At 38.0% G+C, this 17052-nt stretch overlaps 1 protein-coding gene across 3 annotated transcripts in view; it reads right to left on the bottom strand.

The window, feature by feature from the left end:
- Positions 1-371: 371 nt before the first annotated feature.
- A1CF (APOBEC1 complementation factor) overlaps positions 372-17052 on the bottom strand; it is a 73717-nt gene continuing 57036 nt past the window's right edge. For 2 of the 3 annotated variants that reach the window (XM_006206635.4, XM_072971527.1), the window contains exons 7-12: positions 13856-13953; positions 9475-9748; positions 7293-7498; positions 4468-4604; positions 3612-3751; positions 372-602 (exon numbers count right to left, since the gene is read on the bottom strand). In XM_006206635.4, coding sequence (XP_006206697.1) covers positions 451-602; positions 3612-3751; positions 4468-4604; positions 7293-7498; positions 9475-9748; positions 13856-13953 — 1007 coding nt within the window. In that variant the 3' untranslated portion in view covers positions 372-450. The remainder of the gene's footprint in view (positions 603-3611; positions 3752-4467; positions 4605-7292; positions 7499-9474; positions 9749-13855; positions 13954-17052) is intronic. The other variant, XM_031682469.2, reaches the window with a different exon arrangement.

Genomic DNA, 17052 nt, shown 5'->3' with positions numbered 1-17052 from the left:
CCTACTGTCCCTTTGCCTTTTGTGACTTTGTGTATTACAAAAGCAGCTGTGAGCTAGGGGTTAAGACTTTGGAACTTACTTGGCTCCTTTGGTTGTTACTGGCTGCCCAGATCTGCTTAGCCCCTGAACTCTTACTGGCTAAAGATCTCTCTTCACTCTGTCAGGGTATGTAAACATACTCCCAAGACACTTAGGAACCCTGGAAGAACAACTTTCAGGGGGAAATGGCTCTTTAGCTTTCTGTTAGACAAATGGCTTCCTAATATTTGATTTCATTAGGAATAAAGTTCTCATATCACAATTCTACAATCAGTATAAGCTATACCATATCCAGAAAGGCATCACTCTGGGGAAAGTATTACTTGTGATCATTAAGGGACTGAGTGAGAGGTTTATTTCTTCTAGATCGAGCTTTGTGTGTTTCATTCTTAAATGAAAAGAAAGATGTCTTCAGAAGGTTCCATAGCCATCCCCTCGGGCAGTCACTGCAAAAGTGGGGTAGACCTCATACGTCGTATATGCTGCCAAGTCTTGTCCCAGGGTCACTGCCTGCTTGAGCTGGGCTGCGGACATGGAGGCAGGTGCATTTGGGAGACCGTAGCCTGGAGAAGGAGGCAGAGAAAACATCATGAAAGGGATTCGAATGTGCTTCCTTTTGGCTTCTTCTTTTTGAAATATGAAAATTTAATATATTGCTTAAATCCAAAAGCTAATATATACATTTTAAAAAGTGCCCTTGGGGGACATAATATCTGGACTCATTGATTAGGGAACAGTGTTCCTCGAATTGGGGTAAGCCATCTATGTCAGAATCATTTCATTCTTGGAAAATTGGGACCACTGGGGATAGATTCCAAGAAACAAACTTAACAGGATGCTGAGCTGGGTTAAAGCATCATATTTAGAACTTGTTCAGAGGATCTCAGAACTTATAGAGGGGAAGCGACTGATGGGTTGCAAGGCATGGGCGAGGGGTTCTGTGGGTCTGTTGCACCCTCACGCTCACCTAAATAGAATGTTAAAAACATTGCCTTTACCCAAGGAAGACTGTAGGGACTGGGTGGACCAGTAGGAGAAATACTGAAAGTTTTAGCATGTGTCTATATAGCGCCATAAAAGCAAATACCTAGTGTGTCCACATTTGGACTTAACTGGACAGGGAAAAGAATACCTCACCCCACCATCGAGCTGTCTTGGCACTCGTGGAGGCCCAGGTGCTTGTCCTCACTATCAGAGAACCAAGGGGCTCTGAGTGATGAGGGAATAATCACGTGCTTTCACGTTGGTATGATGTCTAGCTGATTAATACTCACTTTTGAAGAAAAGGACATAATAGCTATTATCAAAAAGCAGTATTTCCCCATTAATGTTTTAGACTAAAACCTGGTTATTTCTGAGATGATCCCCAAATTGCGAAAGGTGACAAGAAAAAGGGAAAGGTATACTTAAGCAATGAATGGGGACCTGACATTTTAAACAAGCCCATTTGGTTTATGTACTGTGGAAGTCTGCCCAGCCTCAGACACATTGATTTCTTTCTGGTGGCTTCTCAGGAAGTGGTGGCGGGAAGCTGGCTGGACTATTTTTTTTAAAAATTGAATCCACTCCCCGGCTCATGCACTTTGGGCAGAAATGCTGACTAATGCACTAGTGAAGTTTGGTATATTTTCCAAGGTTATGAGAAATGTGTTGACAATTACTTTCATAAATTTGGAAACAGTATTTCTAAAGTATGTGAGTTAGTAAAATAATACGTGTGAGTATGTGTGTGTGTAGCATAAATCTTATCATTAGGGATTTTGAATTTTATTTTTCAATTTGGCTAATTTCTTAAGTGCAAGAGTATCTGTGTTTGAAACAGACTCTTCTCTTGGAGCCTATTGTTCTTTGCTTGATTCCGTAGCAAAGTTATAAAAGATGCTCTCAAATTCTTAGGCATTCCCAAGATAACTCTCATGCTCTAAATAATTTTTTATTTATTGTAGGAACAAATAAAATGAGGGGAAGAAAAACCATTTTGGGGTAGAAGAAAAATCCTTTCCAAAGTGAAAGCAAACTTTAAAAGTTTTTCTGGCAGTGAGTCATTTATTTTTGAAGTACATTAATTAGGTGTCTTTGGGGTGCAGCTTTCTGCAAGACAGGGGCTCAACTTTTTCCAAGAACTGAGAAGCCTGGCACAGGTTTCCAGAAGACGGATGTGTCAACATGCTGGTGTAGAGAATGCAGGCACGGAGCTGATGGCCCCAGCAGAGCCCAGGAGGGACCTGGCCCTCGGCAGTGATAGCTGTTGCCTTGGTAACCTTGAAGGGGCACATCATGCGTCTCCTCCCTGTTCCATGGGACAAAGCTGGAATTAAGGTCACACTCGCATCATGTGAAACGTGATTAGTCTCAGCCTCACTTGCTAGAATGGAGGACCTATTTGCAAGTTCTGAGAAATAAAAGGAAATGAGAGCGAGCCCAGGTGTTATACGGATGTGAGGAATACAGCAGTTCTCATACCTACATATGCCCAATAGAGGAATTCATCAGTGATAGGAAAGTCCTGTTCCTGGGTCTAGTCAGAACTCTCTGATTTGGCCTTATGGGAGGTGTGCCAACACAACAATAAATCAGAATGACAAATTTCCTTGAAAGACATAAACTTTTATTACTAAGAAAGAGTGGAGTTACTCAGATGAACTGCTGAGGGAAAATTTCTAAAAGAAACTTTTTGTCTGGTCCTCTTTAATTTCTAGAGGATTCATTTTTAATTATTAGCATTTGTTGTGGGTACATAATAAATGGGGAAAAGTCTTTTAAATGTGACCCCAAAGGCATGTTGATCTACAGATAGGCTTTAAGTAATCAGCAGATGTCCCACGACAAAATTATAGAACAGATTAAAATGACCCTGATTATCACTTATTGAAAGGCTCTCTCTCTCTCTTTCTGTCTCACACACACACAATTTTTGACTTAAAATAAGAAGAATTTGATGCACACATTTCTTTCAGAAAGCAATTTAATAAAAGAATTCAGTAGAACTGAAGATTAGAATTGGGGTGGGAGTCCCAGTTGCTTAAGAAGATTGTTTAAAAGCTGACTGACGTTGGCCAAATTACTTAATCTTTCTAATATTGGGGTTTTTCATCTGTACAACAGGCATTATGATAGGTCCTAGCTCTTGTGGTGTCCTGAGCATTACTGAGGCAGGTGAGTGCCTGGCACATCGTAAGAGTTCAAATAAACATCGGCTATTAATAGGTAGTTCTAAACTCTCTTATTAAAAGTAAAGATCAAAACAAACCAGGCGCAGAGAGATTGATTCATTTGAGATCACACACCTGCTGACAGCTGAGCTGAGACTAGTCCCCCCCACCCCCACCCCCACTCCTAGTCCACCCCCCACCCCCATTCCTAGTCCCCCCCCCACCAGGGCCGCTGCCAAGCTCTATTCTCATGCCTCATAGATTGATGGCTCACTCATTGGGCAAATTCCTTTTGGTGATAGGTGGTGGAAATCAGATTTATTGTAGTGGAGGTCACAGACAACTTTGTGAGTACATGATCCCAAGAAGGGTTTCCCACACACTCTGCAGGGTACCATTTCTGGCACAATTTTCCCATACCTGGAAACGCGGCAGCAGCAGCTGTGGTGGCGGCATCGGCTCCATCAGTGGGGATGCCCAGGGTCTGCAGGGTGTACTCGGCTGCATACGTCTTGGCTTCATCCACGTAGGCACTTAGCTTCGGAGGTGTGAAAGGATGGCTGGAAAGCAGAGTCAGTCAGGGTACACATTTTAAACTTGTGCTGCTGAGATGGGTGGAAACCTAAGGCATTATTTGCTTTTTAGGATAACCGGATAGTGGAATTGTGTGTGTGGGTATTCTTCATTCTCTTTGCTTTTAAAGCTTCTAACTATATATGCATGCTGGAATATTTGTGAATTGACCCAGAACATCGGTGGGTGATAACATTTCTGGAGCATACTTGTAACTCATCACCAGTCTTTTCTAACATACACGGGAAACACGGTGGTTCCTAAAATATGTAGAAATGCAGGCTCAAGGTAAAATTTAGAAGGTGATAACCACTCAGGTTATATCTGTGGTCCAGAATTTAAAAGACAGGGCATGGGTGTTGTTATGTATAAAATGGTAATTTCATATGGTTCAACCAAAATAATACACAGATAAAACTGGGCTGTAGTTTTCCTTTCTATACATCTTATATCTGTGCTTTTCCACTGGTTGGTTATACTACACAGTCTTCACTGTCTATTTAAAACTTGAGGACTTGGAGATACTACTCTCATAGTTGGCCTGCATATCTCAGCGGCACATCTCAGTGTTTACATTTAATGAAAAGTGAGTACCTAGTAGACTTAAATATTTATCTTATTTAGATAGTGATAAAGTACAGTGAATTTCAAGAGCCTCTTATTCTAAAATTGAAACGATTAGGGATTTGGAGAAGTGACGTACATTGCGGGATTCTGGCTCGCCAGGGCAGGGATGGTGATTTTGTATAAGAAGAGTTGCCTTTGATCTTGTCCAATGGCAGAGTGCAGCTGGTACACTGGCTGTCCCCAGTTATTTTTCTGACAAATTTCTTCTAATATCTACAAGAGTTAAAAAAAATGATTTCCCTTTCCAGTCTCATATTTGCATTATTTCTCTTGCTTTCAGGTTTTTACACTAAGATCTTCAGAGTTTAAGCTAATAGAAGATGCCATATGGTTTAATGACTCATAAAATTCAAGATGAACTCAATTTGAACTCCATTTAAAATGTTATGTTTATTAATTCATAAAAATCATTTTCACACCATTTATTCTAATATGCTTTGAGGTTAGTCCATTAGCTCTAACTTTTTACCAATAGTTTAATTTTACGATTTGTTTGATATAGTTATCCCACTTAAAAAAATTGATATTCCAGCACTGTGTAGCTGGATTTACTCATTATTACCCTGAATCCTTCTGTTTATAATGGTTTGGAGAAAATAACCTAAGAATTTATTCTAATTTTGCCATTTGTCATAGGATTTTATCTTCACATTTTCATAAAAATAGAGTTAAAAAGTTTAATGGGTTAGTATTTATTGATGAACAGTAATACATGGATGTTGATAGTTGTAATGTCTTTGGCAAAACACCACTTCTGCCTGTCTTTACAATGATCTGATTTTTACAATCTTCCTGCATGTTTTTTTTTTTCCTTCTATCATTACTCCAAACCAAATCTTGCCTAAAGGCACATATTCTCTTCATCCTGAAGCCATTTTTGGTGGCCCACAAGCCCCAATGCTCCCCTTAGTCAGCAGTTTCAGTAAACTGTGCAAAACAGAGCATATGTCTAGAAAAAGAAAAAAAAAAAAACTCTTTGGGACAGAACAAGGCCCCCGGATGAATCTTTGGAACTTCTAATCTCAGTTGCTCCAACACTCATCCAGCTGCAATAGTATGGCGTTTTCCAGTTTATTTAATTTGTAGATTGCTTCTATCTTCTCTATGAACTTTTGTTTTTTAATACTCTGAGTTTAGTAGCGTCTCTTGTCATCTTTGAAGTGTTCTTTTAGGTTCCTGAGCAGTAGTAAGTTACTTTAACTGGCAGGTAGCCTGCCTGCTTGTTTACACTCGTTGTGCAAACACAGGTAGGGGATACCGACTCTTAACGGCTGACTCTGCAGGGCGGCACTTGCACCTCTGCCCTCCTTGCTGGGAGTTCCTGACTCCACCATGGAGTTTTTAAGGCTCCATTTATGCTGGTTGTGGGTGGCAGGGTCTTTAATGTCTAAGCCATAGTTGCAGAAATTCAGAGACAGATTAATCAAAAAGCTTTCATTAGTTGATAGAGATGGTTACTCGCAGGTTAATATAAGGCATGACCAGTTTCTAACCTGGGTTTAGTATAAAAGCTGAGCTCATTACTCATGATCTAGCAGCTCTTAGAACTATTAATTACACAGAATTTATGACAATGATTAATTTTTATTTTCTTAAAATGTTTCCAGGTGTCCTCATACTTTAATTAGGTTTCTCTTGTAGGTTTTAACCTAGGGTAGACTGGCTGACTAGCTTCTGTGTATTCTGTGCAAAGCTCCACCATGGTACTTGCTAGATTTTATTGTAACAGTTCATGTGTCAGTACCCTCTCACTGGATTTCCATATGATTTTCGATGGCAAAGACTGCTTTATATTCACATTTCCATTCCCAGCATGTGGTACAATACTTGGTGCATAATGGATTTTTGAAGAGGTTTTTGAAGAGGCAGATGATTACTGTTCACCACTCTGATAAGTATCCTTAAAAAAATTTGCCTGAGTAGGTTTGGCAGAAACCATACATGAACTAATTTGTATGTATAAGAAAGCCATTAATCCTACCCAAAACAAACAACACTCAAGATGAGCTTTTAGGAAACCAAGTTTTCCACTTGGTTGCAATTGTAAGGCTACTTCCGTAGATTTGGGGCTTATACATTTGGGGTGGGAGTAGGCAAGTTTCCTTTAGGGTATACAAACTATAACTCTAAAGAACTGGATATTGGTTATTCAGCCAAATTATCTCAGCAGAGAGACCAGCCTGCACCACACATCCACAGGGAACAGTCCTGTTTTGTTTCATTTTTAACCCTGTTATTCAGTTTCCACACTGAAACAATTTTGATAACTTTTAATTTTCCAATAACAAAAACCATAGCCTCATGCAGAAATATGGAAACTTAGAACTGTGAAATGAAAGCAAAAAAAAAAAAAAAACAACAACAACACCACAGTGTCACTGCCAAAATACAATACGACTGATGGCATCCCATAGTTAATATGAGTAATGACACACCATGTATAACATGGTGTTTTCTCTTAGACCCAGTGTTTCTGAGAAAAGATATCCTAAATGATCTGTCCACTCCCTGTCATGAATACTTTTCATTTGCCAACCAACCTGGGTCACACACAACAGGCATTTATTCTGAGTTAGTCTTGCTTCGCTTTATTTTCATTTAAGGTGTTGGTTGATAACTCTTAATAATGCTCAGGCTCTTTGTATTTCAATGGAAGATTATTTAAAGTGTCAAACTTCATAATTATAAAAAAAGACACAGCCTATAATGGAACAAGGGCACTCAACACTCAGTGTTTTCTCACAGTACGTTATGGCAGATTGGCCATTTTAGGAAAACAAAACAAAACAAAACAACAGCCCAGGTAGGAATAAGGTCAAAAAACTTGATGAAACTCGAATGACAGTCTTTGGCCCAACTTATACAAACTATCCAAACCATCCCTGGAGTAACATTACCTACCTGGGGAGCAAGTTTAATTCCTTGGGGTTTTAAACTGACAGGATTCATTGGCGTGAGCTCCATCCCAGGTAAAAGATCATAGAGTTTGTCTTCTCTCTTGTCTCCTTTGACCTGGTATCCACGGCCCAGGCCTGTGTAAGCCAAATAGCCACGGCCTCCCAGTCCTCTCACTCCCGCAGCCCCTACAGGTACATTCATGTAAATTTCTAGGAATGTAAGAAGGCATTAAACTGAATCAAACCACCAGAAAATCACCCTGAATCTTACTGTAATGGAAAAGTTAGCCCAAGTCACATTGATTATAGCCCTAAAGACGTGTAGAGAATCCTAGGATTCTAATGTAATGAAGCTCAACATAAGATTGAGTTCACCATAGGTGTCTTTTTTTTTTTTTAACTGTCTGTGGAAGAAAGCAATACTTTCTAAGATATGGATAAGTACACATGCAACTTTAAAACTTTGTTACAGAGAAGAATATTGCAATTTCTGCCTTCAGTTAACCTTCTGTTGACATTTTTCTGTATACTAAATAAATATTGGGAAGGTGTTTATTAAAACATCCCAGCACAATGTGACCACATGTATTAAACTAAGTCTTGCACTTTTGTCATTGATCAGTAAATCAGAAGTGAGTTCTAGGTTCCCTAGAATTCCATCCCTGATGACCTGTTGGGAAACCAACATTTAGAAAATGTGTTTTAAGTTCACCATTTTCTCTCTTATATTCTATCAATGTGAGGCTTAAATTTCCATTGAGTTTCATTAGTAGATTCCTTTTGATTTTTTTTGTTTTGCCACATTGCTACTTTGAGTTCCTATTGGTAGCATAAAGAGAGAAAAAATTAAATTGATTACCCTTAATCCATGAATATCATTCATTGATTCCTTACTTTTATAAGATAGGTATGTTTTCCCTTGGAGTGAAGTTTGGTTTTTTTTCCTACATTACAACTGGTTGACAACTTATATTTAATGTACAGATTATTTAATGATATGATTGTAGGTTATAAATGCACAGTGTATTAATGACATAATTTGTCATCAAATCTATAGACAGATTATCCTGAAAAAAATCCTGATGATTTCTTTTACACTACAATTTTGGGTAGAGTGACTATGAGTATGAAACTTTTAAGGCTGTTGAAGACTAGACCTCCTAGGATGGTTAATTCAGTTCTCCTGAAAAATAGTAAAACACAGTAAGACAATTTGGTTTCCACAGTAATCTGGACATGCCCCTTTGCTTCTAGCCAAGCCCAAGGATAGATTTAAATACACAGTTTGTTGCTGAATTACCCAGATTGGTGTCACATTTGGAAGATAGAACTGAGATTCTGTTGGCATTGGTGATATCACAGCAGAACCACTCTGAAGGATCCCAATAGGCAGAGACAAACTCATTTCTTGAAAATAAAAAAACGCTTTCCTTATCTTTTATATTTTTGGAACTACCTGAGCTTAGAAAACTGCTTGAATGTTTGGAATTCTTATAGAATTCAATAGGAAAGATTTATTGTTTGACAGTCAGATTAAGGGCTTTTTTTGGTTTGTTTTTATTTTTTCTACTTGGACTTTAATTTTTAGCTTCCTGTATCCTGGAAAAACAAGTTGATTTCCTTAGTAGTGTGGCTTTTTAGAAGGCATAGCACATATTTCTTGGGGGAGGTCAGATGAGAGCATCTCATATATCTGTTAGACTGTATCTATGAAAATTTGTGATTTTTATATAGATGTGATGGCACTGAGTCACCATCAAATGCACATGTGCCTTGACATGTTTTTGCTATTTGAGGTCATTGGTTTCTGTTGAACCAGACTGCTCTTAGTTTGATGTTTTGTAAAGAGTCACATATGATTGTAACATGATGGTACAATGATAAGGGAGAAGTTAACAATTGTTGACCCAGGTTTTAGTTTGTTCAGATTTTATGAGCCCATGCAAATATCGGATGTGTGCATTAGACCCATTTACACTATGTTCTGACCAAGTCTTTTCAATAACCAGTTGTAATGTGAAAAAAGATCCCTAAGGAAGGAAAACTCTTGATACAATATTTGATTTTCAATAAACAATTTTCCAGTTCTTTTCTCCCAGGGGACCCATCCAATTCATCTAAGGCCATTGCAATACAAATCATTTGGAATTGCAGAGTTTTCTAAGGCAAAAGCTGATTAATGTTACCTCTAACAGAAGGGGCTCGGATAATGGCCCTGTTGCCAAGATGTCCTTTGGTGGCTGGGAAATGAAGGCTGGGGATCGCTGTGTAGGCCTGGGGGGCATAGAAGACAGGAGCTCCAAGGTAGGTTGTGGTGGGATCATAAACGTGGCCCAAAGAGTAGGTGTACTCCCCTTGCAGCATGGTGCCCCTTCCACCTGTTCCTCGGGTGTACCTAACATAACTGTCCTTGTCCACTGGTTTGGCTAGGGTTACTTCAATGGGGGAACCATCCAGCACCTGGTGGGGAGAGCAAGGAACAAGCAGCATGAGAAGATATGAAGACAGCCAAGTGTGGCTGAGCCCTGGGAACATGTCTTCTTGTATATGTTAGCTTATTTGTTGCTATGTTTACCGACTGTTTCACTTCCATATATCTCACCTTTTCATAGGGTCCTGTTTTGTGTGTCAGCTGAGTTTTCCCTGAGTAGTTTGTTGGTACATTGCACATAATCTGTCAGCAGGTTTGACAGTGAAACACTGGCCACTGTCCAGTGACAGTGTTATACATTTTTAAGGGAATACAGACACTGAGACAGAGAATTATGTAATATTTTTATGTGAGATACATTTTAAATTATGTATTTATATAATTATATAATGATAAAAAATTTTAGGTTAATTATGGGTGGAATATAATCTCCAATAACTTCAATGCAATGAAGACGAAAAGAAACCAATAAAGAGGTCTTATCAATTGTTAACACCTTGGGATGGGCAGCCTAGTCAGGCCTTTCCAGCTACCAGCCCAGCTAAATGTCTTACCCTGTAGAGCAGCTACACAATAGGTAAGATTTTAGTGGGAAAGAAGAGAGCCTTAAAAGTGAAGCCCTACTTAAGGACAAGGAATCATTGAGGCTCCTACATGGTGCCCTAGAGGTACTTTCTTATGAAGCAACCTTTCAATCTGCTAAACACTTGGGAACTAACAAACAGGGATGGCTGAGCAGTACCAAAGTTTCTAAAGTCAGGCCCTACTTAAAACTTGTCCTCAAGAATTGCTGAAGTGGTCCTTATCTTATGCAAGTTTTTGACATTTTGCACACAGATCCAGATGTTGAAGATAACAGCTTTGTGTAGATCTACAAGTGCGACTCTCATGTATTGCTTGCACCCTCAAGAGACAAAGATGGCTCTCGTCAAATACTTGATAGATTGATGTATTTCTTATCAAAGGGACAAAGTGTTTTGAGGAAGCATTTGTGGCTTCTTTTAAATAAGAGTATTATGTTTTTATAAAGAAAACAAACAATGTAAAGTGTTCCTGCAAAAATTCCCTTTCACAGCAGCTCATGATTTCAGTGAGTGTTTCAGTGGTTCCTGGACCATTGAAGTCTGCTGGATGAAGTTTGTGCTTTCTGGGCATCCTGATCATTTTAGTCAGCCTCTTGTTCCTCGTTTCATGTATCTTCCCTACTTTTTAGTAGCAGGAGCCACTATCAAATTTGTTAGATGAGGCAAACAGAGATAGAAGTCAGCTGATACTCAACTATCTTATACCGATGTTGTTTTAATTAGAAGAAACAGATTTAGAGTGGTGAAGGAATGGGGGTGATCTTGGATGTAAGATTCTTTAAAAAAGTTTTTTTATAGAAGTATAGTCAGTTACCATGTGTCAATTTCTGGTGTATAGAATAATGTTTCAGTTATACACATACATACATAAATTCCTTTTCATATTCTTTTTAATTAAAAAGGTTAGGATGTAAGACTCTTTATCTTCAGTCTTGTCTTAAGGAAGATGGGAGACCCATATAAGTCTCCGCCTATAGGCACTTCCATGTCAAGAGAAGTTTTTAATGAAATGATTCTTCATTGCAAAGTCAGATTTCTTACTGTAATAGATTTTGTTCTGCATTCTTCTGCCCCTCTAACAGTGTTTTAAACTTAGTCCTGTATTTTACTTATTTGATTTAGACATTTCAAGATTTAGGACAATATCTTACTAATCTGTATAGCCCCAAGCACAGCAAAATTTCTTGCACATTCACAAGTCTTTATAGAATAAATGAACAATCAACATGCAAAGCTCAATTCATCACCTGTTTCTCCAAAAAGGCTTCCCTTCTGACTTCCCTGACAGCATTATCCTGGTCTCTTATATTGAAAACCTATAATGACTCATCCTTCTTTCTCACTGCTATAGCCAGTCAGTTCCTGGGTCCTTTGAATTCATCCCCTGTAATGCTGTATAGAGCTCTCTCTGGCATTCCACTTCTGCCCTGTTCAAGTCCTTATTTCTTCCCGTTTGAGTGACAATAATAGTTTTTTAACTGCTTCCAATTACATCTCTCTCCCTACTCTATGGAACTTCAATTCTTAATAGGCTAATTTCCCTAATTTGTTAATGTGATCATTACTCCACTGCACAAAAATACTTCTAAGCCTCCCCTTGTCTAATAAATTAAATATAAATACCCATACGTATACTCAAAAGCCTTCATAGTTCCTAGGTAAATTTACTTTTGATTTTCTCATACCACATGATAGGTAAATATACTTACAAAATTTAGTACATATATTTAATAATAATATTGAATATATATTTAGATGCATAATACATGTATACATTGCTCTAAAAATATCTAGCTGTAAATATATCTGGCTGTCAAAATTGGGAACAATTTGAATACCTTTCCATTGTGATTATTCCAGTGTAATTATATTAGCATTTAATAATCAGTGTCTCTTGTCAGCAAGCATCATGTATCCTCAGGAATGTTTTCAAACTGAGAAACCAATCTACAAACTGTTTTCAAAATAACATTTTTATGACACTTAATGTAATAATCAATAAAGAAGAAATAATGTTTTGTTTCATAGACATGTATTTAAATATGCATTAATTTTTGCTTTGGAGTTTTCTTTTTTGTATTTTGTGTGTTGGAGTATCCCCCCGCCACCCCAGGACCCAAACACTTCTGTAGGTCCTGGAATAGCTCATAAGCCCAAGCCTCACTGTGTCTCAAGAGCCTGGATCACCCTCCAGATCCACTCCCCACTGTCTCCAGCCTTTCTGCTCCAGGAGAATGTTCTGTACGGAGTTCTCATCAGGGCTCCTGGGCCTTCATGATTATGATTGGATTTGGCCAATGGGGAGCACTGGTAGGAGGTTGGAGGGAGAGATAACATTGAATTCCGGCCATTTCTTTTCTTGGCTCTTTGTCTGGGAGGTCACCTTGGCCTGGATGTGTCCATTGGCCAAAGGTCATTACTTTTCTCAATGAGACCTGCTCTTTACAACCGTCTATCCTTCAGGCTTCCCTTACTTCTCCAGGCCCTTGTCCCCTTGGCCCCAGGAGTGCATGAGCCCTAGGTTCCTGAACTCTCTCTTTTAATTCCCCTGTCCCACACTTATACCTTTGCAGTTGGTCCTTTGCCTTCTGTCTCCTATTAGGACTGACTGATGAAGGCCCTGCAGGTGAAACAGGCCTGTGTGTGTGAGGTTCCTACCAAAGCAGTCTACCTTGACTGTACTCCAGTCATATCTCGGTCTTTCCAAATTCTGTGCCTCTGTCTGGACAGTCTCTCTATTTCCATATTTTTTTTGAAATTCTGCCCAATTATTATGGTTTCTCTGAAATATTATCTTCCTATATCCATGAAGATTTTCTGATTCTCTATGACCCACTCTTTATCTCTTTGAACATTCTCACCCCTTCTTACCTTTTTTAAAACAAAACTCGTCTGACTGGACTTTGCAAAGGTGTTTGCATACTGGTTTTAACCCTCTAGCTGATTTTAGCCCTTTGATAAACTTCTTCAGTTTGACCTTTTTATATCCCAAACATGTAGCATGATAAGTGGGCTATGAAAGCTTTTTAATGTTTACTGGATTAATAAGTAAATATATTGGTTTCTATATACAAATCAGAAGTAAGGATACAGTAGTGAGTTTTCCCCCCTGACTCTTGGGAAGGTGAAGAGATTCCAAGGCTTCCAGAGTTGGAAGATCAAACTCTGAGGGCAGAATGATAACCTGACATCTTTTCTCATCATTGGTCTCCAAAATGCTGCACAACAAAGGTGGTAATCTCTTTGAAATAATGAGAGAACACTGGGATTGGGAAAAGCACCTTGGAATAATCCACTCCCATTCCCTCTTCTAAAGAATCTGAGAGCCAGTGGCTTGTCCAACCAGCCAAAGTTAGAGCTAGAGCTGGACGTGTGAGCCACATCTCCGCTGTATTTTCGTTCACTCCTTTTCTGCTCATCTTAGATGGACTGAGGCAGCCATGTCAGAATGGAGAAAGCCTGAGAGAGACTTGCAGGATTGTTCTCTTGCATAAAGCATCCACACCAAACCTGGATGGTTTCTGTATGTATTTTCCCTTTGTCCTACATTACCTTCCCATTTAAAGCTTTCATCGCCTCCACTGCGTCTTCGCGGTTAGTGAAGTGCACGAAGGCATAGTCTCGGATTTTCTTCACCCTCTCCACAGCACCTGGCAGTAGAGTGGAGCAGCCCCATTAGCATACTTGAGGTAGCACTGAACAAGGTATACTATAGCATTGAGCTTCCAAGAGTGTTGGGTCTTTTTTTCTTTTTGGAGATTCGATATTTGAGTAAGGATCTCATTGAGAATATTTTCTGTGTCCAGTTTTAAAATTCTGCACATTCAACAGAAGATTTTGTTTGTATTTTTTTTACTAACATGTTCTGCCTTATTATAATTAGTTATGGATTTCTCTTTCCACATCCTACATTATTCAGATCTTTGAGGGTAGGAGCAGTATCTTGTTTTGTAAATTATATAATGTGAAAGATAGTACCTTATACAGAGAATATTTGAGTAGAACTCAATTATTGGTCATTTTATAAATGAATATTTAGATTACCTTTTTAGATTTTATAGTTTTCCCCCCAGAAATATACCTTATCTCTTTTGATTTATATAGTAAAGTTTTAGAATTAGGAGAGACTTCAGCAATTATTTACTTTCATTTTTCTTTCATTCATTTTACCGTAATTTATTTTTAACTTAAAGATTAGGGATCTAAGGTTCTGACAAGTAAACAGGATTTATGAGTTCACACAGCTCTCCCATCTGCTTATCTGATACTCTCTTGATTAAAAAAAAGTTTCTGAAAGAACCTCTGAGAACCAAGATAATTCCTTATCATACTATTCATAATATCAAAAGGTGGGAAACAGTGTAGATATCCACTGATTCTAACATGAGGCACGTCTTTAAGAGAAGCATCCACACATAAGCAAAAGGATCACGAATAAGGATGTTGATGATTCCAGTCAATTGAAATAGCAAAAATAAAACAACTTAATGTTCATGTTCATGAGAGTGATTAAATCAGGCCCATTCACAATAAATAACAATAAGGAGCCTTTAAAGAGGACAAATAGGCCTATATATACTTACATGGAAAGATTCAAAACCTGTTATTAAATTTAAAAAGTTACAAAATATTAAGTATAATACTATAGCATTTATGATTTTTAAAAACCCCAACCCATATACGTGTGCACATAGATGTGAATACACACACAGAAAGGGAACTGGAAGGAGAAAGATCATACTGTTAACTGGAGTTACTTTGGAAATAAGGAGAAAGCTGGGGAGAAGACAGGGGTCTTTCATATTTTAATTTATATACTTTGGTATTTTACAAATATTTGCAATGTTAATTTATATTATTTATATATTTTATATGATATGTTTTATATAATAATTTTATATTTTATAATAGTATTTTTCAATAATTTATATATTTTAATATAGAAATATCATAATTTATATATTTTATAATTATATATTTTATACAATTATGTTTATTTATATTATCTATATTATTAAATAAGAAACCAACCTAATCTATTTTTATGTTAGGGGGACTGCGATATATATTAAAGGTGATGTGTAAAAATACAGTTCTACCAAGACAGTGGAACTTTATATTTCACACTTTATTATTAAAATGTTCCTTACTCAATTGTAGAAATAGAAATTTTGCCCAGAATACAGGTGAGTTAGAAACTTGTTTAATATTAACTTGTTAGTTTAGCTTGCAAATTATCGTCTTTTTGTTACATTCACTTGGGTGTATCTTGAGAGGCCGGGTTTTCTTCTATCCTTAGTTTCCAGAGACAGTCTAGGATGGGACCCAGTGCCAAGGAGGACCAGAAGAGGAGATAAGTTCTCTCTTCTTTCCCTCTCCTTGTCAAAGTTGAGTTATCCACCTGTCCTCTTAGATTCAAGGTCACAAAGGCAATTAGGGTTTCTACTCTACCGCATGGTTCAGTGGCTATAAACTGTCTTCCTTTGGAATAATGGCAGGTCTGTAATGTAAGGGTAATTTAAAAACATCGTGGTACTTCTCTTCTTTCTCCCCTCAGCATTCAATCTTTGACTTCTTATGACAGTGGTTGTCCAGGGCAAAATTGTCTGGCTAAGCTGAGAAAATAAAGGTATTTGAGATCATGAACCATGGGACCTGTAACTAACTGAACTTCTAATATGGTCTCTTTATTCTTTCAGTGTAAAGTGGGATAATTATTTTGACTTAATCTCATGACTTGTCTTGGTCATTAAGAAGTAAAAAATGGGCCAGTGAGGACCTCTACCTTTCCAGCCTTTGCCCCATTCACCCCAGACCTACTGAATGTGAAACTCTAGGGGCGGAGCCAGCAATCTGTTTTAACATGCCCTCCAGGTGATTCTGAAGCTAAATGGTTTTCAGAAAATCTGATTTTGTAGAATAACTACAAATGGAATTTCAGCAGATACCCTGAGGCTACGCTGGGGAAGAACAAACATTTTCAGGCCACAGTTTCTGTTTTGATTGTCATTGATTTCTCTGAGTAGCAACATCATATTTTGAGGTTAATCAGGGTTAAAATAATATATGGTTAAATATTTTCAGGGAAAAAAATCTGTTTAATTTTGCTGAATCTGGTGTTAACAAACTTATTTGACCATGTACCCCTTTTATCAGTAGATCTACTAACAGTTTATAGAATTAATGTTCCACAGAACTGGCTTTGGGAAATGCTTGTTTTGACCCTGTTTCTTAAAGTGCTTTTCCTGTCTTGGTGTTGCAGTTTCTATATGAGAAAAAAAAGAGATAGGGAGTCAATCCTATGGTTTAAAATTGATAATGGAAAGTACTGACAAGGTGAGCAGCAACTAATTATTTGCCTCCACTTTCCCTTTTCCTTCCTCTTCACCCAAATGAATTTCCTAGAACTGTCACCTCCTTACTTAATTATGTACCTAAAATCACAATCCTAATCCATTAGACCAGCAGTTCTCAACTGTGGGCAATTGTGCCCTCCCAGGTACAAAAATGTCTAGAGACATTTTTGGTGGCCTGGGATGCTGCTAAAACTCCTGGAATGCATGAGACAGACCCCCACACCCAAGAGTGATCTGTTTAAAAATGTCAAGAATACTGAGATTGAGAAACCTGCTTTAAATCCATACTTATGGCCATGCATTCATTAACACAGCAAATATTTATTGAGCATCTGTTAGGTCCAGGCACAGAGAGGGGAGCTGAGGAGGCAGTAGAAACAAAAAGAACTCATA

This window comes from Vicugna pacos, chromosome 11 (assembly GCF_048564905.1).
Source record: "Vicugna pacos chromosome 11, VicPac4, whole genome shotgun sequence".
NCBI classification, from domain to species: domain Eukaryota; kingdom Metazoa; phylum Chordata; class Mammalia; order Artiodactyla; family Camelidae; genus Vicugna; species Vicugna pacos.
Note: the sequence above shows the minus strand (reverse complement) of the source record. Positions and strands in the feature narration are given on the sequence as shown.